The sequence below is a fragment of the Lepisma saccharinum genome, chromosome 26 (genome assembly GCF_977018435.1).
Source record: "Lepisma saccharinum chromosome 26, izLepSacc3.1, whole genome shotgun sequence".
Taxonomy (NCBI): Eukaryota; Metazoa; Arthropoda; class Insecta; order Zygentoma; family Lepismatidae; genus Lepisma; species Lepisma saccharinum.
The window spans coordinates 26,516,317-26,535,474 of record NC_139254.1 but is presented as its reverse complement, the minus strand read 5'-3'; the positions used below and the strand labels follow the sequence as shown (position 1 = coordinate 26,535,474).

Sequence of the window (19,158 nt, the reverse complement as noted above, 5' to 3'; positions counted from 1 at the left end):
CAGTTCAGTATTCTTTAATTTGTTTGTCTGGCAGTATACATATATATCATCGTGGAAGTTTTTTTTTTAGTGAGCTACAAGTTTTTTGAAGTCTCTCTATCTCTCTTGAAAGGTAAGTTTTTATTTTTTTCATGATATATTTATATTTTGTTTTGCGTCTGACACACACATATTCAGAGGAGTCATAAAAATTGACACACACACTTACATGTCGCATATTTTTTACCTCCTACAACAGAGCACACACACACACACACACACACACACACACACACACACACACACACACACACACACACATACTGTTCGCGTCTAATATATATATATATATGTGGAAGGAAAAAAATATCTAGCATTTTTCAACTTTTTTTCCTTCTGTTTCAGTGCGCTTTCCCCTACCACCACCACCACCACCACCACAACCCCCCCCCCCAAAAAAAAATTATCTGTATATATAAATAACAGAGGAAAAATATGGAACCGCAACCAGGTCCCTCCGGTCTTTGCGGGAAAGTGGCATGTCGTAACTGTGCGAAGTTGATTTCCAAATCGAACATCTCGAAGCATTTGAAAAAATGTCGTCTACCGGAACATGATGTCGTAGTCCCCCCGGCAAAGAAATCTCGCATTGATGCGCATGAAGGCGGCGGTGCTTTGAATAAAAGTGCACGCATCATGACGTATAAATCTGGAGGTGACGAAAAATGTGACTCGAGCACCTTCCTCGACAACGTGAAATCCCTAGTAGTCGATCAATTACGGGATTGCATCGTTAATGTTGCAATTAAAATTCATCTCGTCTTGACCCTGCTGTATGAGAAAGTTGTCTCGTCCGAGTCAAGCACTTTCAGCTTTTACGTAGGGTGTGAAGGCTTACACGAAGGCAATCACGAGGATCTTGACGAGATAGTAACACGGCTATTTGAGCACCTGACACAAAAACAAGAAGAGTTTGAAGGTAGAGGAAGTGGATGGAGTCTTTGCGGTCGCAGCCACATGTTAGAGCTTCGAGTCTGCAATTTCAAACCGTTACGCAGCGCTCAAAAAAACAAAAACAAAAAAAAAGCAAAATGCAGTGTTGAACATAAAAAGTAATGATGCGAAGAGTTTCTTATGGTCTGTCATCGCCGCATTACACCCGGCTAATAATAATGACCCCCAACGTCTGTCCAATTACAAACGATACGAGAAGAAATACAAGAATGTCATGCGAGGAATTTCCTATCCTGTGCCCCTGAATGAGATCGATCAATTTTTAAAAAACTATAGAGAGGAAAAAGGAGAAGATCTCGATATTTCTGTGTTTGGGGTTGACGATTGCGACAACATTCGTGTATTAAGACCTGCGAGAAGCCAGAATAATGTAATTCGACTCTTGCTTGTAGATGGTCGTTACAGTTTGATACGGAATTTCTCACGATTAGTAGGAAGACAGATCAGCAAGAATCGCGATAAGATCGAAATTTGCGATCGGTGTTTGAGAATTTTTCGCGTGGGAAAGAAGACGAAAGAACAGCACAAGTGTTTTGGCTCCGTGAATGCAGAACCCGAAGATGTCATGCCGGAACCCGGAACCAAGATGAAATTTCAGAAACACCAGGCTCTTCTCCACCATCCCGCTGTCCTTTATGCCGACTTTGAAAGCTTCCAAGTTCCCATGACGTCTTGCAACCCTGATCCCTCTACCTCAAGCACGATCCAAATTTTTCACCACGAGCCTTGCAGTTTCTCCATCTACGGAGAAAAATTGAATGATGTCATCTTGTATTGCGGACCTGATGCGGCAAAACATTTTGTTAAGAAGATAGCGGAATGCGCGAGAGAACTTGCACCCAGCCTGAAAGGCTCTTACGTTTCTCCACCTGCTCTCACGACGGAACAACAACGAAGACATGACACGGCGACAAGATGCGCGGAGTGTGACCAGGCTTTCACCCCCGAAAATCACAAGGTCGTACACCATGACCATCAGAATGGATTATTCCTGAGCACCATCTGTAATTCCTGCAATCTTAAGATTAAGGAGTCGCATTTCGTTGCCGTGTTTCTGCACTACACGGAGAAGTACGATACGCATCTGTTCGTCAAAGAGCTCTACAACATAACTTCTCGAATCAGCATCATTCCGAGAACGAGCGAGAAGTACATCGCGGTGAGAGTGTGGATCCCTCTCGAAGAAGGAGGAAGTGTGGAAGTTAGAATCCTGGATTCTTACAATTTCCTGTCCTCCAGCCTGGCCACCCTTGCAGCTCAACTTGGCGACGAAGATCTTGTGGCCACCAAGCAAAAATGTTTTTCGGGAGGAGATGAAAATTTGAATCTGTTGCGTCGCAAGGGCGTCTACCCCTACGAGTACGTCAACGATTTTGACAAATTTGACGAGACGGAACTTCCACCCTGGGAGGCATTTTATTCTCATCTCACGGAGGACGTCTGTTCCGAAGAGGACTACGAACACGCTCGTAGTGTGTGGACGGCCTTCAATTGTCAAACTTTTTGCGACTATCACGACCTGTATTTGAAATTGGACGTGACTCTCCTCATGGACATTTTCGAGTCGTTTCGCAAGAGATGCATCTCGATCTACAAGTTGGATCCTGCGTATTTCTTCACGACGCCGGGATTGACTTGGGAATCGATGATGAAATACACCAACGTGGAACTGGGTCTCATCGCAGAGAAGGAGCAGTATGCCTTCATGGAGAGTGCGATACGCGGTGGCATCGTCCAATGTCCCCGACGCCATGCTCAGGCAAACAATTCTCATACGTCTGGTTACGATGCATCGAAGCCCAACACCTACATCGTCTACTGGGATGTCAACAACCTGTATGGCCACTCCATGTCCCAGTGTCTTCCCATCAGCGACTACGCGTGGATGACCGAAGAGGAACTCTCCTGCGAGGATTTTTTTCTCAACTGGAGCGAAGATAACGAATGGGGCTGTTTCTTGGAAGTGGATCTCGACTATCCCGAAACGCTTCACGAGAAACATCACGGATTGGCCCTGGCCCCCACCAAAGAGAAGCCACCTGGAGGATCATCGGAGCCAAAACTCATACTAAGCATGGAGAACAAGCGGAATTACGTTCTGCACTACCGACTCCTCCAATTCTACGTGCGTCACGGCTTGCAGCTGAAGAAAATACACAGAGGATTGAAATTTAGGCAGAGTAGGTGGCTGGAACCCTACATAGCCGAGAACACACGACGCAGAGCGCAATCGACATCGCCTGCGGACAAGGATCTGTACAAACTGTTCAACAATGCCATCTACGGCAAGACGATGGAGAACGTGCGTAATTACATCGACGCAACGTTGGTCACGGACGAAAAGAAATTCGAAAAGATTGTCGCGTCACCCTACTTCAAAAACTTCACCATTTTCGACGAGAATCTTGTATTCGTCGAGAAGAACAAGAAGCAAGTGATGCTCAACAAGCCGATTGCCATAGGTGCCACCGTCCTTGAACTATCAAAATTGCACATGTACCAATCGTACTACGATCAGTTTCAACCTTTTTATGGAGATAACATCCAAATATGTTACATTGACACGGATAGCTTCATTTTTCTAATCCAAACACCAAGCCTCGAACATGATCTGACTAAGATGAAGCATCTTTTTGATTTCAGCAACTTACCATCAGGCCATCACCTGCATTCGACGGAAAATAAAATGACCATAGGAAAGTTCAAAGACGAAGCGGCTGGTAATTACATCAGCGAATTTGCGGGGCTTCGTGCCAAAATGTACTGCGTCAAGATTGCAGAAGAAAAAGAGATCAAGAAAGCGAAAGGGGTAGGAAAAATAAGTACCAGCAAATTCAACATGCAAGACTACAAAGAATGTCTGTTTCAAGGTAAAAGAAAACTCAGCACAGATCATCGCATTGCGAATAAATTACACGAGCTGTACACGACGCGCGTAACCAAAGTAGCATTGGATGCCAGAGACAACAAGTTATGTGTTCTTGATTGTCAAATACATACGAGAGAGTGGGGCCACTGCAATGGAAGCGATAAATGTGACGTGTGTCAAACTGTAACCGCATAGCCATGAAGTCCGCTGTGTCTTTTGCCATTCTTCAAAAACAGACGGAGGAAAAGAATGAAAGGGGAGCCCTCAGGCGATGAAAAGTTGGAACTCGTTATTATGTCGTTAAGGCTCGCTCTAAACACGAGGCTCATTAAATTCAACTCTTACTTTTTTCTTCTTCCTCGTAATATAATGACATAATTACATGTTAGAGTCTCTTTGTATTGCGGACCGCTGCAGATAAAATCTTCTCTTTTCTTCATTCGATCTACGAAGGGGCATCTCATATAGAAAATTTAATTTAAATAACAGGGACAATGAATCTTTTTGGTTTCCGTAAACAAAGCATCATGGACACTGCACAACCAAATTCCAATAACCTCTTACCTTCCGTGTTATCTAAACTCAATGGTCTTTTGATAGTACACCTCAACAGTATCTGGACGAAACTGAATGACGATGTGGGCAAGATGTTTTACGTCTTCAATAACAATTTACATTTCTACGAGATTCCGATCGACGGGAAACTTCAAATCACCGTGAATCCGGAAAACGTAGGCGAAATCAAAATTTCTACCGGCAAGAACATTTTTCGAATCAAGCACGACAAGGTACTTTCTCTCATTACGTACGATGTTTCTGCAGGAGATTGTCTTTACGTGGAACTCCTTGGAGATTACGATAAACTCATTCCTCTCTTCGTAGAATTACGAATCGTCTATCCTATTATAAATAACCGTTAACCAAAATGCCTAACGACATTTTCGGCAACACCAAGCGTGTAGACCACGCAGAAGAGATTCTCATGTTGGATGTCCGAATTAAAAAGTTGAGGAGCGATTTGATCGCTTTGCAGGAGACCTTAAACAAAAGTTTAGAGTCGGAGATCGCTACGCTCCAAACGCAATGTCTCGATCCCATTCTGAAAATCGATTCCGAACTGAAAACGCTCATAAAAAATTATGTTGACGAACCTTCTTACGACAACGTTCAAAATATACAGTTGAGCGTAGATTCGCTTCAAAATGATTTGGCCAAATTACAGCAATTTCAATCGAAAAATGAAGATTTGGAAAAATTGAAACTCGAAATCGAAGAACGAACTTCGGCAATCGAAAAGAATTTCTCTGAACTTCAAACCGTCGTGAAGGATATCGACGCAGAACGCTTGCATGTCGTCGTTTCCAAATTACAAGAAGAATTCACCAGCACGTTGGAAGAAATTAAATCCAAGTTGCAGACTTTGGAAGATACGATGACGAACCTACCATTGTCAGACGAACTGCAGGTCATCGGTAAAAGCGTCGCGAACATAAAAATTCAATTGGAGGCTTATCAAGATTTCGAACACATTCAAACCACCATCGCTACGCTTCAGGCGTCTCTGGAGTTGATCAACGAAGAAATTAAAAATATTCACGCTGAAGCAAGTGCGTTGACGAGCATTCAAGACACGTTAAGCACGGTTCAGCAGAAGATGGAATATTTGGAAAATTTGAACGTCGAATCCAATCTTGCTCATTTTCATCACGTACTCGACAACATACAGGGTGACTTGGAATCGTTACGGACGAGCGTGCCTTCGAGCGAAGATTTGGAAAAATTGAAAACGGCGGTGACGGCATTATCCGAATCGAGCGACATCAAAAGTTCATTGAGTGATCTCGAGAGTAGGGTGGCCAATCTCCCCACCTCCAAAGAATTACACGCTTTGAAAAGGAACATATCACGTATGCTGAAACTACTGGAAACGGAAACGGCAAACGTGGAACAGATTCGAGACGAAATTAGTTCGCTGGTGTCGACGCTGCCCACTTCGCAGAGCGTCGCCGACCTTCACACGCAGTTTACAGAGATGCGAAGCATCGTGAACGATCTTACCGAGAAAAGCTCGAAATTGAATCAAGTAGAGAACCTTCAGAACATTGTCGTCAACATCAGAGATCAAGTTGGAGTGCTGGAATCCACGCAGGAATCGACGCTGGCCTCTTTCGGTGCCAAGTTGCAAGAACTCAACGAAAACTACAAGCAGTTGAACGTGGAAGTGAAAATCAAACCGTCATTTTCTACAGTAACGGATACCATCGTCGAATATTTGTTGCCCGTACAAAATACACTGGGACAGCTTCACAGCAACCTCGTTAGCGTCGATACTAAATTCGCCAAACTGCATTCTCTGCAAGCCATCGAAATCAACAGCGTACCCAATCAACAGAGAATCTCCACGTTCGTCGAAGGTAACAAACTGTACATGTTGCATCCTTATCATCCGTACTACAAGTTTCTCCTCGATGGCACGATTCAGATAAACGAATTTTCGTACTGGTCTCACGGCAGGAAAGCTAGCGTTCCCACCATGACTTTGATATCGAATCGTGGTGTCCAGAAAGCAGGAAACATTCCTCTGGCACGTTGGAACGAAACGCGCAACATATATGAAATACACGAAGACGAAGATCTTACCGTTTTCGACGTGAGTGCCGGCGATAAGCTGATCGTTCAAAACACGAGCGAGGTGCCACCCTCTTTGAATCCCATCACGCTGGTGCTTCTCTTCAAACGTAATCTCTAAAAATGTCTAGGCAAGCCATCGTCCAAGAATTGCATAAACCTGCACGCCGCAACTACGAACGTTTGGCGGTGGTGACCAAGGGAATCGACGACCTCTGGGAAAGCGACCTCGTCGAGATGAGTAGTGGCAAGTTAAAAAACGTACATAAATTGAACAAGGGCAACAAGTACCTCCTCACCGTCATAGACACATTTTCGAAATTCGCATGGGCTCTACCTCTGAAAGCCAAAACGGGAACATGCGTCACGGAAGCATTCAAGACAATTTTTCGCGAAAGCGGCGGCAGACGACCACGGTTTCTGCACACGGACAAGGGGAAGGAATTCTACAACGACGTATTCCAAAAGTTTATTCGCAAACACGACGTTCGACATTACTCGACCTTCAGTGACGTCAAGGCCAGCATCGTGGAAAGATTCAATCGCACTCTGAAATCGCGCATGTGGTCACGCTTCACGCTTCAGGGAAACTACAAGTGGGTCACCATTCTTCCGGAACTCGTTAACGACTATAATCACACGGTGCACGGAACGATAGGCATGAAGCCAGCTGACGTTACCAAGTCCGACGAGCAACGTTTAATTTCCAGCGTTTACTGTCCAAAGTACACGCCCACGACAAAAAAACCTAAATACAAAATTGGAGACCAGGTGAGGGTCAGTAAATTGAAGCGAACGTTCGACAGGGGTTTCACACGAAACTGGAGCACGGAACTTTTTACCGTGGTTCGAGTTCTACCCGGGAACCGTCACACGTATATAATAAAGGACAGTGGCGGTGAAATTTTATTGGGGCGCTTCTACGAGGAGGAACTCTCTAAAACTAAATACCCCGACACGTACCTTATCGACAAAGTTTTGCGTAACAGAGGTGACAAACTTTTTGTGAAATGGCTGGGACTTCCGGGAACAAGTTGGATCGATTCGAACGAAGTGATTCTATGAGTACGTGGAATGTCGTGAAACGTTTACCTGATTCGGAAAGTCAAACGAAGAAAAGGAACGGCGAATTGCTCCCCGACAGCATACGGTGTCTGATCGTAGGACCTTCGGGGTGCGGAAAGACGACACTGCTCATTGATAATTTTATCCTCTCACCCAATTGGTTAGACTGGGAAAACAGACACCTCTACGTATTTTCGAAAAGTCTCGAACAACCGAAATACCAGCAACTTATGAAACTGTACGAGGGACTGGGCATTGCAACTTTCGCATCTGAAATCATTCCACTGGACGATTGTCTCGAGAATTCCGTTGTGGTGTTCGACGACATGATCTTGGAAAATCAAAACGAGATTCGTAATTTTTTCACTCGAGGTCGTCACAAAGGATTGGATTGTTTCTACCTGGCACAAACTTTTTCCAAGGTTCCGAAACAACTGCTACGCGACAACGCTAATTTCATATGTTTGTTTCGACAAGACCACACCAATTTAAAACACGCACACGATGATTACGTAGGGGCTGACATGAACTACAATCAATTTTCGGAACGCTGCTCCCACTGTTGGAACAGTGACGATTTCGGATTCGTGACCATCGACATGACTCGAAAGGCAAACCATGGAAAATATAGGAATAAAATAAACGTTTATCTAGACGTCTCAAAGGCTAACAAGAGGACAATTTCAGATTTGCAACAAGAAGAAAAAAATCCCAAAAAAAATCAAAAGGTCGTGAGAATCTAAAAAAAATAAAATTTGAAAAACGTTCTTTTTTTTTCAAACGTCAGACAAGCATATATAAAATAACCATTACAACAAAAAGTGAGTGTTAAAAAAGTGGATAGTCTCAAGCGGGTGACAGCAGAAAACTACGAGAACCGAACGTATAGGCTGAGAATTCAACGTTTCAAAAACGTTTCAACGTATATAGCAAAATGTCAAAACGTCAATTTCAAGAAGACGAAAATCTCAAGTTGCGAAAATACCTCGTGAAACGCTTCAAAGGTTGGAAATCCGAGAATCGCGGATCCTACGAAGAGAAGAAACGTCAAGATAAACCTGTGATCGATGCCATCAGCGGTCTAGGTAAAGAAATTAAAAGTGTCACGGAACAAAATAAAAATTTGATCAACGAACTCGTACCGCTCGCAGCTAAAAGTTACGCTGTACCCACGCCCATTTCGAGCATTCCTTCGACGCCGTTCGAACTGAAGGAAGTACCGGCACGACGTCGAGCCATAGGTAGCACGTCGTCGGATAAAATCGAGTTGGGACCTTTGGCACGAGACTACCTGAGCACGGGGAAATTCGACAAGGATGAAGTGTTCGGATTGTATCCCAGCATGGAGAGCAACGAAGGCGGTGGTGTGGTTTGGAAGATTGGAAAATCGAAGGTGACCTTCGAAGGCAACGACATTAAAGTCAATTTAGGCGATAAGGATAGTTGGACCAGGTATCCGGGTACGGTGGGACTGTGGGAACTCGTTGCCAAAAAGCAGCCGAAAGATTACACCGACGAAGATTACCAAAGTTACAAGGAAATTTTGATCATGACGGTGCCTTGTACCAAAACAACGACGCTACGCAGAATCGCGTCAAATCCAGCAGCGGCGAAAAATACAAGAACCTCATCAAGCCGATATGGAACCAGGTCAAAACAGGCAGCGGCGTCAAACTCTACAACACCCTGCCCAAAGAGTTTGTGTGGGTGGACGACGTACGCAAGCTCATAGACAGGTTGTTGGTTATTGCAGGAGAGGAGAATGCAGGCAATCGTAATTTCTACAACGAGAAGTTGGCATCGTGGACATGATCAGCACCAAACTTTCCAACTTCATCGTGAACGACGACAAGGGCATAGGTTACCTTATTAAAATTATCAACACGCTGCCTCCGAGATTCTGGAACGTGGCCGAAGGAAAGGGACTCGTGAACGACATCATCAACAAGTTACCTTTCGAGATGCATTTACCTGGCTACCAGTACTGCGGTCCGGGTACCAAACTCGAGAAAAGATTGGAGAGAGGAGACAAGGGTGTGAATCCGTTGGACGCGGCATGCAAAGATCACGACATCGCTTACAACACCACGCAGACGGATCTGGATGCACGTCACGAAGCAGACAGAAAGTTAGAGCACACAGCTTTCGAAAGATTCGTCAGCAGAGACGCATCGTTGGGTGAACGAGTTGCAGCACTGGGCACCACCATCGCCATGAACACGAAACAAAAATTTGGATGGGGTGTGTAAATAAATAACATACAGTAAAAAAAAAACATCATGTCTCGTATAACTAATTTGCCACACAAACTGTTGTGTATTATATTTAAACACGCAGTAAACGGAGATTGTGAGGATATAGGGAAACTTTTGATCATAGCGAGATCAACGCCGGAATTTCGCATCCCTTGTGAAATGGCTGTCAAGGACCGTCTTCGGGAGATCAGTGGCATGAGGTGCGGTGATCTCGACACTCTTCTTTCGGCTGCAGGGGAAAAATTAAACGATAGGTTAGATGAACTGCACGAGGCGAGGCAGGGGAGAAGACGATACACGGATGATTGGCGTAAGTCGAAACAAGAGACGGAAGATATTATTACGCACATCATCGCGTTTTCCGAAGCACGAACTTTCTTCCTCTGTTAAAAAAAAAAATAATAATATATATACGTGTCAAAACTTGATATATAAATAACACACATCGTGAAAAAAAAATAATCTTCGGTATATATATAAATAACACACATTGTGAAAAAAATTAAATTTCTCTAACACACACTGAAATTTCTCTCCTTCGATATGAGTGAAAAAAAAAATGAGTGATCTCCAAGCATTAAAACAAATGCTAAATTTATCAGTCGAGTATGTAAAAATTCAGGAATTGGAAGTCGACAAACCTTACACGATAACTTCCGGTTCAATCGTTTCTACCCAGTACGGTCCCAAGGTGCGTCTGTTGCTCAACGCACAATACAGTCTATTTTTACCAGATCGATACGCTAACATGTTATCCGACGAGAAGCTATCTATTTTAATCGAGAACAAAACTCGAATCGTGTACAAGGGGACAAAGGAACTTCTTGGTAAGAAAACGAAGCACGTTATAGAATTTGTGTAACGGGGCTGCGCGGAGTATATATATAAAATAACATCTCTTGAAAAAAAAATTACACGAAACAAAAAAAAATTTCAGAACATACATATATATATAAATAACATACCGTGAAAAAAAAATTACACGAGAGAGAGAGGAAACAAAAAAAAATCTCAGAACATTTATATATATAAATAACATACCGTTAAAAAAAATATATATAGAGCATCAACATGAAGCCCAAGGGTGTCGTGTACCAGATACCATACTCCAATCTGAAAAATCTAGGTGCCCTGGATGGGTTACTCACCAAGAAACAACGCGAGAAGAAACGTTCTTGCTTGACGAAAGGACACGGAATGAAATTACTTCTCTGCACACCTCAATTGAGACGCTTGCAGCGTTCGCGGAAACAGCAAAAGATCGGAGGTTTCATATTCAGCATCCCGGCCATCCTGGCAGCATTGGGGGCCGTTGGAAGTTTGGCCGGCGGAAGCGCCGCCATCGCGAAAACCGTCATCGACTCGAAGAAGAACAAGGCCGAGTTGGAAGAACAGAAACGTCACAACCTGGCCATGGAGAAGAAAGGGGGGAAGGGCGTGATGAAAAAGTTTAAAAAAAAGAAACAGCAGCACTCACCAACCGAGACATTGAATCTCTGATCAAACCATTACGAATCAAACACTTCAGAGGAGTTTTCATGTCCGACTCGTTACCTTCAACCGTTAAAAAAAAAGAATGCGGCGTAGTCAACTTGGACAGTCAAGAAAATCCAGGCACGCATTGGATATGTTACCACAAAAACGACAATAACAAAGCATTCGTTTTCGATTCTTTCGGAGGCGTTCCACCTACAAATTTAGTTCATTATCTGAAAACAAACAAAACCTCTATATACTACAACGACGAACGCATTCAAAATTTCGGAGACGTGAACTGCGGTCATCTCTGCCTCTCCATGCTCACGTTTCTCTCTAAAATAAATAAGCCGCAGGTGGAAGATTTCCAGAAAGCATTGTGGAATCTTAAACACGATGGGCGTGTTCCATCTCACGAGCGAATCTTCGATCTTGAAACTCACGCTGCACGACGACATCGTCTATCCTAAATCCGTAGCTCTGCGTGCATTCTACAGCATGTACCTCATACTTAACGTCACGCACCACAACAACAAAATTAGCGTCGGAAGCGAACACATCGTCGTCACGCCAGGTCAATACAATCTTTCTACTTTGCAAGCTCAATTACCCAAAGGCACGTACCTTTCTCAAAATTCGGTCACGCACAGAGTGGAAATCGTATCCGCGACGGAGACCGTGGACCTGGGCACCATGGGTGAACTTTTAGGTTTCGAGAACGACACCAAACTCGAAGCTGGCATCAAGCACGTAGCAACCAACATTCCTAAATTTCTAGCCATCGAAACTCTGAACGTTCACTGCAACGTGGCGGAAGGCATGATCACTAAATCTTCGGACGGATTACTGGGAAGTCACAAGCAGACGGGAATCATAGCCACTTTCAAACCCAGTTCCGAATTCATGGAACCGATCATCTACACACCCTCTTCGCCGATCTATTTTCCAGTATGTCGCAACCGCATAGACGACATAGAGTTGGTGGTGACGAACGAGAAAGGAGACATGGTGGATTTCGCAGGTGCAACGACCACTGCCATCGTGGAGATCAACGTATAATAAATAACACGCATAGTGAAAAAAAAATGGAGCAAATCGAAAGTTACGAATTGCAATCTTTTCCTCCGAACCGTCGCACGTTCGCCAATCTCAACGAAGCGAACAGGGAGATCGAATACGACGTGGACGTAGGGGATGGGTTCGTTCATCCTCACAGAGCGGACCTTTACCTTCAATTCGACGTGGTGAAGAAGGAAAGCGGAGACGCGTTTCCCGCAGCAGCAAATTTGATACTCGTGGACAACTTCGTGCCTCACCTGTTCTCGCAGGTGGAGGTGAGGAAACACGGTACGGTCATCGACAGAATCGATTATCCGGGCATCACGTCGACGGCAGTGGGAACATTGAAATTATCCAAAACGGACGCAGCGTACTATCAGGCCGGGGGGTTCGAAGCCGGGACGAAAATATCGACGAGAAGTCACACGGTGCTCTTTCCCATGCATCTGCTGCCGGGATTCTTCTCGGACTACAAGGAGATCATGTGGAAGGGAGGACTGAGGATCACGTTTCGAAGAGCGGCCAACGACAACGACGCACTGATGCGATACACCAACTTGAACGCCGACGGCACGCCGATAGCCAACACTTTACCCGAAGCAGCCAAGTGCGTCATCCGGAGCATGGAGTTGAGAATGCCGATCGTGGAATACGAAACGAACTACGCCCTCAAGTACAAAGCGGAGATCTTGAAAAGTCCGCAGGTGCCGATTCACTTTCACGGTTACCAGTGCGTGCAGAAGTTAGCGTCGGGAAGTCACATGGAATTCGTCGTGACGACGCAGTTCAACAACATACAGTTCGACATGCCAGATTTCGTCGTAGTGCTCTTTCAGACCGGGAGGGACAAGAATCAGGAAAAAGATTCCAGCAAGTTCGACGACTGCAAGATCAAGAACGTTTATCTAAAGAATGGCAGGAACGAAGTCTTCCCGCGCGAGAATTACAACCTCGACATGACCAAAGACGATTACCTCAAACTTTACGAAGCTTACATGGCTTACAAGCGCGTGACCGAGGGAAGCGTGGACATGTACTACACGCCCAGCGAATTCAAAACCCACAGACCCATGTCCGTCATCAATACCATGAAAAGAAAGCAGGTGGTGGTCAACGATCGAACCAACATCAAGGTCGTCTGCGAGTTCAACAGTCCGTTGCCCGAGAACACCGTATGCAGCGTCATCCTGATCGCAGAGAAGTCCTTCGTCCACGACGTGAAGAATGAGAGGGTCACAGAGCAGTTTTAACAGGTTTAACATCTTTTCTTGCGCAAATAAGGAATTTTTGTACTAGCACAATCAGTTACAATGGCACAATACGAATTTCACTAGTTCAGATCAGTTACAATGTCAATTTCATCAGTTATCAGTTACAATATCTTTTTTTTTTCATCAGTTTTTGCACTATAGCACGAGATACAAATCAGAATTTTGCACAAAAAATTTGTTGTTGTTTTTTACACGAGAAAATTAACAATAAAATTCTTTCTTTTTTTTATCGTTTCAGATGCTGTCGAAACATCAGAAAACACATACACATACACACACACTAGAAAAAAAAGCATGCAACTTTATTTGTAACACACACATACATTCTCCATCTTCATCAAGAAAATATTATAATAAACATAATTATTTTTATCTATCTCACAATAAAACTCTATATCCAAAAATATTACAACATCAAAATAACACTAGAGTCGTTAGTACACGTTGCATGCATTTACGGAGGTCCTCTGTAGAGTTTCATGGAAGTTTGAGAAAAAAAAAAAAAGAAACACGTGAAACTCTATAGAGGTGTGGTTATCTACAACCGCAGCCGTTAGAGAACCTTTTACTTTTTTTGGTTGGGCACCACGCACTCCTGGCGAGGTTATAGGGGCCAGGAATCCTAAAAAAAAAAAAACAATTATTATTATTTTGTTTGTTTGCTTGGGTCACAATACGGAAAAATAATGAGAGGCGCCAGCGCGCGCATATGTGTGTGTGTGGCACATCGTGTTCCCCCGAGAGAGGTTTACAAAGCTCGCGATATATAAACATTTGGTCCGGACTTAGAAAAAAATTACGATAAGGTACATTCGTACTTCAAGGATGAGAAAGTGAATTCTCTCGTACCGGCTTTTCTGCGCCGTGAAACATCGTCAGCGCAATAAATGAGGCGCGGAACGTGGAGAGAAAGTGAGTTTTTGAGGTTTCGATGCGATTTTCTGAGGGGTCGAAAAATCAGGGTTGCGGTGGGAATCACATTTGCTATCTACTTTTCTTTCTTGCCAAACCTGGCCTCTTTTCCCGTATCTTATGCTTTAGTTGGTCGAGGAGATTAGCTTAGTATTGTCCCGTAATTGTTTGACCAGTGGGAAGTTAATCGATTAACAGAATCCCTTTCGCATCCCAAAACACTGACGCCATCACCTTTCCGGCCGACCGTATTGCCTTTGCTTTCTTTGGTGGTGGTGAATCAACATGTTTCCACTGCTTTGACTGTTGTTTTGTCTCTGGGGTATAGTAGTGGATCCACGTTTCATCTGTCGTCACAAACCGGCGCAAAAAATCTGTTTGGTTTCTCTTAAAACGAGTCAAACATTGTTCCGAAATGTCCACTCTGATGCGTTTATGGTCCTGTGTTAAAAGTCGCGGCACCCATCTTGCAGAGAATTTTCTCATATCCAATTCAACTTTTAAAATGTGATACGCCTGTTCGGATGACATTCCTATAGCTTCAGCAATTTCACGCACTTTCAGTCGGCGATCCTCCATGACCAATTTATGCACTTTTTCAATAATTTCTGGGGTAGTAGCACATTTTGGGTGACCACTACGTGGATCATCTTCTAAGCTGTCCCGACCAAATTTAAACTCGTTTGTCCACTTTCCAACAGTTGAATATGAAGGAGCAGAGTCCCCCAGTGTGTTCAGAAAATCGGCATGAATTTCCTTTGCTTTCATACCTTTCTTTACAAAGTACTTAATCACCGCTCGAATCTCGATTTTTTCTTCACAAAGCACTGCACGGGAACAACTACAAAGTGACATCCGCACCACAGATCTCTACCCAGAACACTGACGCACCACGTGTTTATTAATAAAGGATGGCCTATTACTATGTGGGAACCTCGTTGTCCTAGCACTGACATCTGGTGGTGATTCCGAGAACTTTTCAAACCACCCTCGTAAATGCAGGTTTTCCCTTCTGTACAGAATACTCAATTGTGGATTGAACTATAAATTCAATAACTTCATCGTCCAAAAACATTTCGAACAATTGTACCGGTGTGAAATCATTTTGAAGAAAGTCGGGCCATGTGAACTCGATCGAAGGTTTGTCTCCGATGTCACTCTTTCCCACTTACAAACTTGAGACTTTATTCTTTGATGTGAAGGTATAACTTTTACTCCAGTCTTGATTTGTTTACTCTCGATTTGAACACAACTACTGGGATCTTTGCTTGTTGATGCTTCAGATTTTGGTCGCTTCTGCGGAGGACTTCCAAAATCAAACTGAGGCACATAGGACACTGAAACAGCTGCAACATTATCGCAAGCATCATCATCTGGTTCACCCTGTCTCAAATGCACTATTCCCTTATCGGTGATTTTGGAGCAAACCAGCACTGCACCTGTCCGAAGTTGATTACCAGAAAGTTTGTTAATATCTTCAACGGGTTCATCTTCATCACTATCACCATCGCTTAGAAGAACATTCTCAGGAGGCTCGGTGTATACAATTGCATGTAAGAAGTCGTCTGTCTCTTCTAATACACAAGCGATCTGCTCTACAGTCAACATGGAAAAATTATACAACTGATATCGTAACAGGGCCGGTGATGAAAACAGTGGACCCGTCCGTGCTCACTGTCGACAAATGTTGACACTAAATTATAACGACATACGTAGAAGATGATAACAACCATTCAATGAAAGTGAACATAGCGTAAATATAACCAACATGTGCTATTTATGCACACTAAAAAATAACCTAATTAAGATTTAGGATAATACGAATAAACATACCTATTGCTAGCAGCCATAGCGCACGATGCAAACACAATGCAAACACGTGTGAACAACAATGACTCCCCAAGCTCTGTGGAGGGAAACTGAAGGTCACTCTGCTGCAGTCGCTGAAGTAGTTGCCAACTCATCCACGAAAGTTATCGTTGTAAACAAATATCACAAAACCCATGAGAAAAAAATTATACTAAATTATTAAATTTTATGTCGACAAATGTTGACAGTGGGCAGTAATGGGTCAATATAGCTGAAACAATTTTCTTATTTTTTTAGTAACTTAATAAACATACATTTAGATCCATTAAATTAGTATCTCTAATCAAGAGTTGGAAATAAACTTTCATTCATGTTTTAGCTTCATAATAATTTCATATAAATAGCTAAATAGCTAATAAAACCATTTTCCTGACATTATAATTTTATGAATGGACATATGTGGTGTGCAACTGTATGATTTAATTTGCTTTTCTAGTCATTACCTGGTCATTGTACTAAATGATGGAGCTAAAGGCAACAATCTTCCAGATACACAAATAAACTCAGACACAGTCATGGAGCAATTGCAGGGGATTGTAGATACACCATTTTATGTAGCACATGAACTGAATCAGGTAAGCTAACTAATTTATTTTCTAGTTAAACAAGAATGTTGTCTATATGTATAAAATAACTATGTATCACTTACATACAAATATATTGTTACAAATCATGTACATATGCTACTCTTGTTACATTATTAAACATAAGTACCTACTTGTTTCAGAGGTATACATTTATTAACATTGTGAACCCTTTCATTTCAAGTGCTAATAGAAAGGAAACTGCTCTGTTTCAGGATACATTAGAAAACAACCAGATGGTAGTTCTTGGTTCAGGTGGTTCCTCAAGAAGCAGTGTTGGTATAATTCAAGATCCTCCTCTCAAAACCGATTCTGTTTATCGTGTTGGACTTGCTGTTGTCTTGGAATATGATGGGGCATATGCTGTTGGATATGCAGAGAGTGAACCTTTCTTTACTGGTTGAAAATATGTCATTTTGTGAAGTAGTAGTTTCTTGTAGTAAAACAATCATAATTTTTCAATGGCATTCACAAATATTCTTAAAATAATCTACTTAGTTAATAATCATTTTGAATGTAAAACTATATTTCTTCTTTGTATGTTGCTGGGCTATTCTCATATTTTAATTTGTATATCCAATGTCAAATAAATAGGTTTTAAAAGTTATACTCTTATGTAAGAACCCAGGGTTTTACATATTATAACATTATACATACCTCTATAATTATTAATTTATGTCAAAATAAAACAAAATGTTAGAAATTTCCCTAAATAGTAAACAGTTCTGCATTAATTTGTTTTTAGCTCTTAGCATGTGAAAAAGTTTAATTTAAGATTTACTAGATAATCGTGCATAAAATTTGCTTGAAGTGATAGGTTGTAGTTAGCATCAAAAGACAAAAATGTTTCTTTTTTTAATTTTTAAATTTTTTTTTACTATTTTTACTATTTTCATTCTGTTTTTTATTATTAAAATTTTGAACCCTTAAACGCCAAGGCCGATTTCCCTGTAGAGTCACCAACGCCGAACATGTTTTCAATGGGAAATTTAAAATTACATAAGGCCTTAAATAAAAGTTTATGTATTGGAAACTACAAATACTAGAGTTATAAATTTTAGCTCGTTTTTTTTTCAGTACACATTAGGCTATAACTATAAGCCTATTCTTGAAAGAAACAACGCAATTTCCTCTATCAAGCAGCAGAAGAAGTTTCTTTTAATCACTTTTTAAATTTCAAGTGTAAAAGCTGTGCTTGTTTTCAGAGAGAAATTTAAAATTCTGCAAATTTTTCAGAAACTATGAATGCTAGAGTTGCAAATTATATCTTGTTTCCTTTAGCGCGGAATATGCTATAAGCATATGGGAAAAATACAGAATTTTCATTTATCAAGTAGAAGAATACATTAACTCTTTCCCTGGTTGCAAGATTACGAACTTGCTGCCTCTATCCTGGTGGGCAATTTAAACAAAATTAACCTAAAATACATATTTATTATTTTTGTCTGGCAACAGCAACAATGATTAAATCTTTTGTTATACAAAGTGTAAATATCAGTACAGGATCAATGAAAGCATATATTTATAATGTAATAGTTTTAGCATTTTAGCAATTTTAGTAGTTATTAATTTTGCTTTGTGTGATAATCATGGAGATATGAAATTTTACAAAGTGCTACACCACAACTTGAACATATAACACTTGTCTCTCTTCTCTTGTATAACAAAAAGAATAAATATGTCATTTAGGTTAATTTTGTGTAAATTGCCTGCCAGGATAGAGACAGCAAGTTCGTAATCTTGCCGCCAGGGAAGCCATTCTTTTCTCCTTTCGTCTGCCCCAAACAGAGCTCTGGAACACACAATAACAGCAATTGGGATAAAAATAGACTTGTGCCTCACAACCCCCTCCCCAAATATAGCTAGAATAATGTAACACTTCAAACATTATCTGAGTTGCAGTATGCTCCAAAATTAAAAACCATCCCATGTGACATGTAAGTCATATCCCAGCATGAGATCACAAAAACTTCTAATTTTTAACTTTTTTTGCATACAGTGGAATATAGATGGAACAATATTACTTTTGTCTGGTATTGACACCAGAATATACCAAATAAATACAAGCCACTCTTATAGTTTTAAGAAGAAAATTTAAAATAAAAATAAGTCACACTTTATTCTCAACTGTGTTAGTATGTAATATTATGCTCAATGGAATATTCTCTAAGGCTTTG

General features: G+C 41.8%; 1 protein-coding gene across 1 annotated transcript in view; it reads left to right on the top strand.

Annotated features, from left to right (window-relative positions):
• LOC145979601 (receptor-type tyrosine-protein phosphatase F-like) overlaps positions 1 to 17,588 on the top strand; it is a 100,352-nt gene extending 82,764 nt beyond the window's left edge. The window contains exons 17-18 of the mRNA XM_083112567.1: positions 16,834 to 16,972; positions 17,197 to 17,588. Coding sequence (XP_082968693.1) covers positions 16,834 to 16,972; positions 17,197 to 17,385 — 328 coding nt within the window. The 3' untranslated portion in view covers positions 17,386 to 17,588. The remainder of the gene's footprint in view (positions 1 to 16,833; positions 16,973 to 17,196) is intronic.
• Positions 17,589 to 19,158: the final 1,570 nt, after the last annotated feature.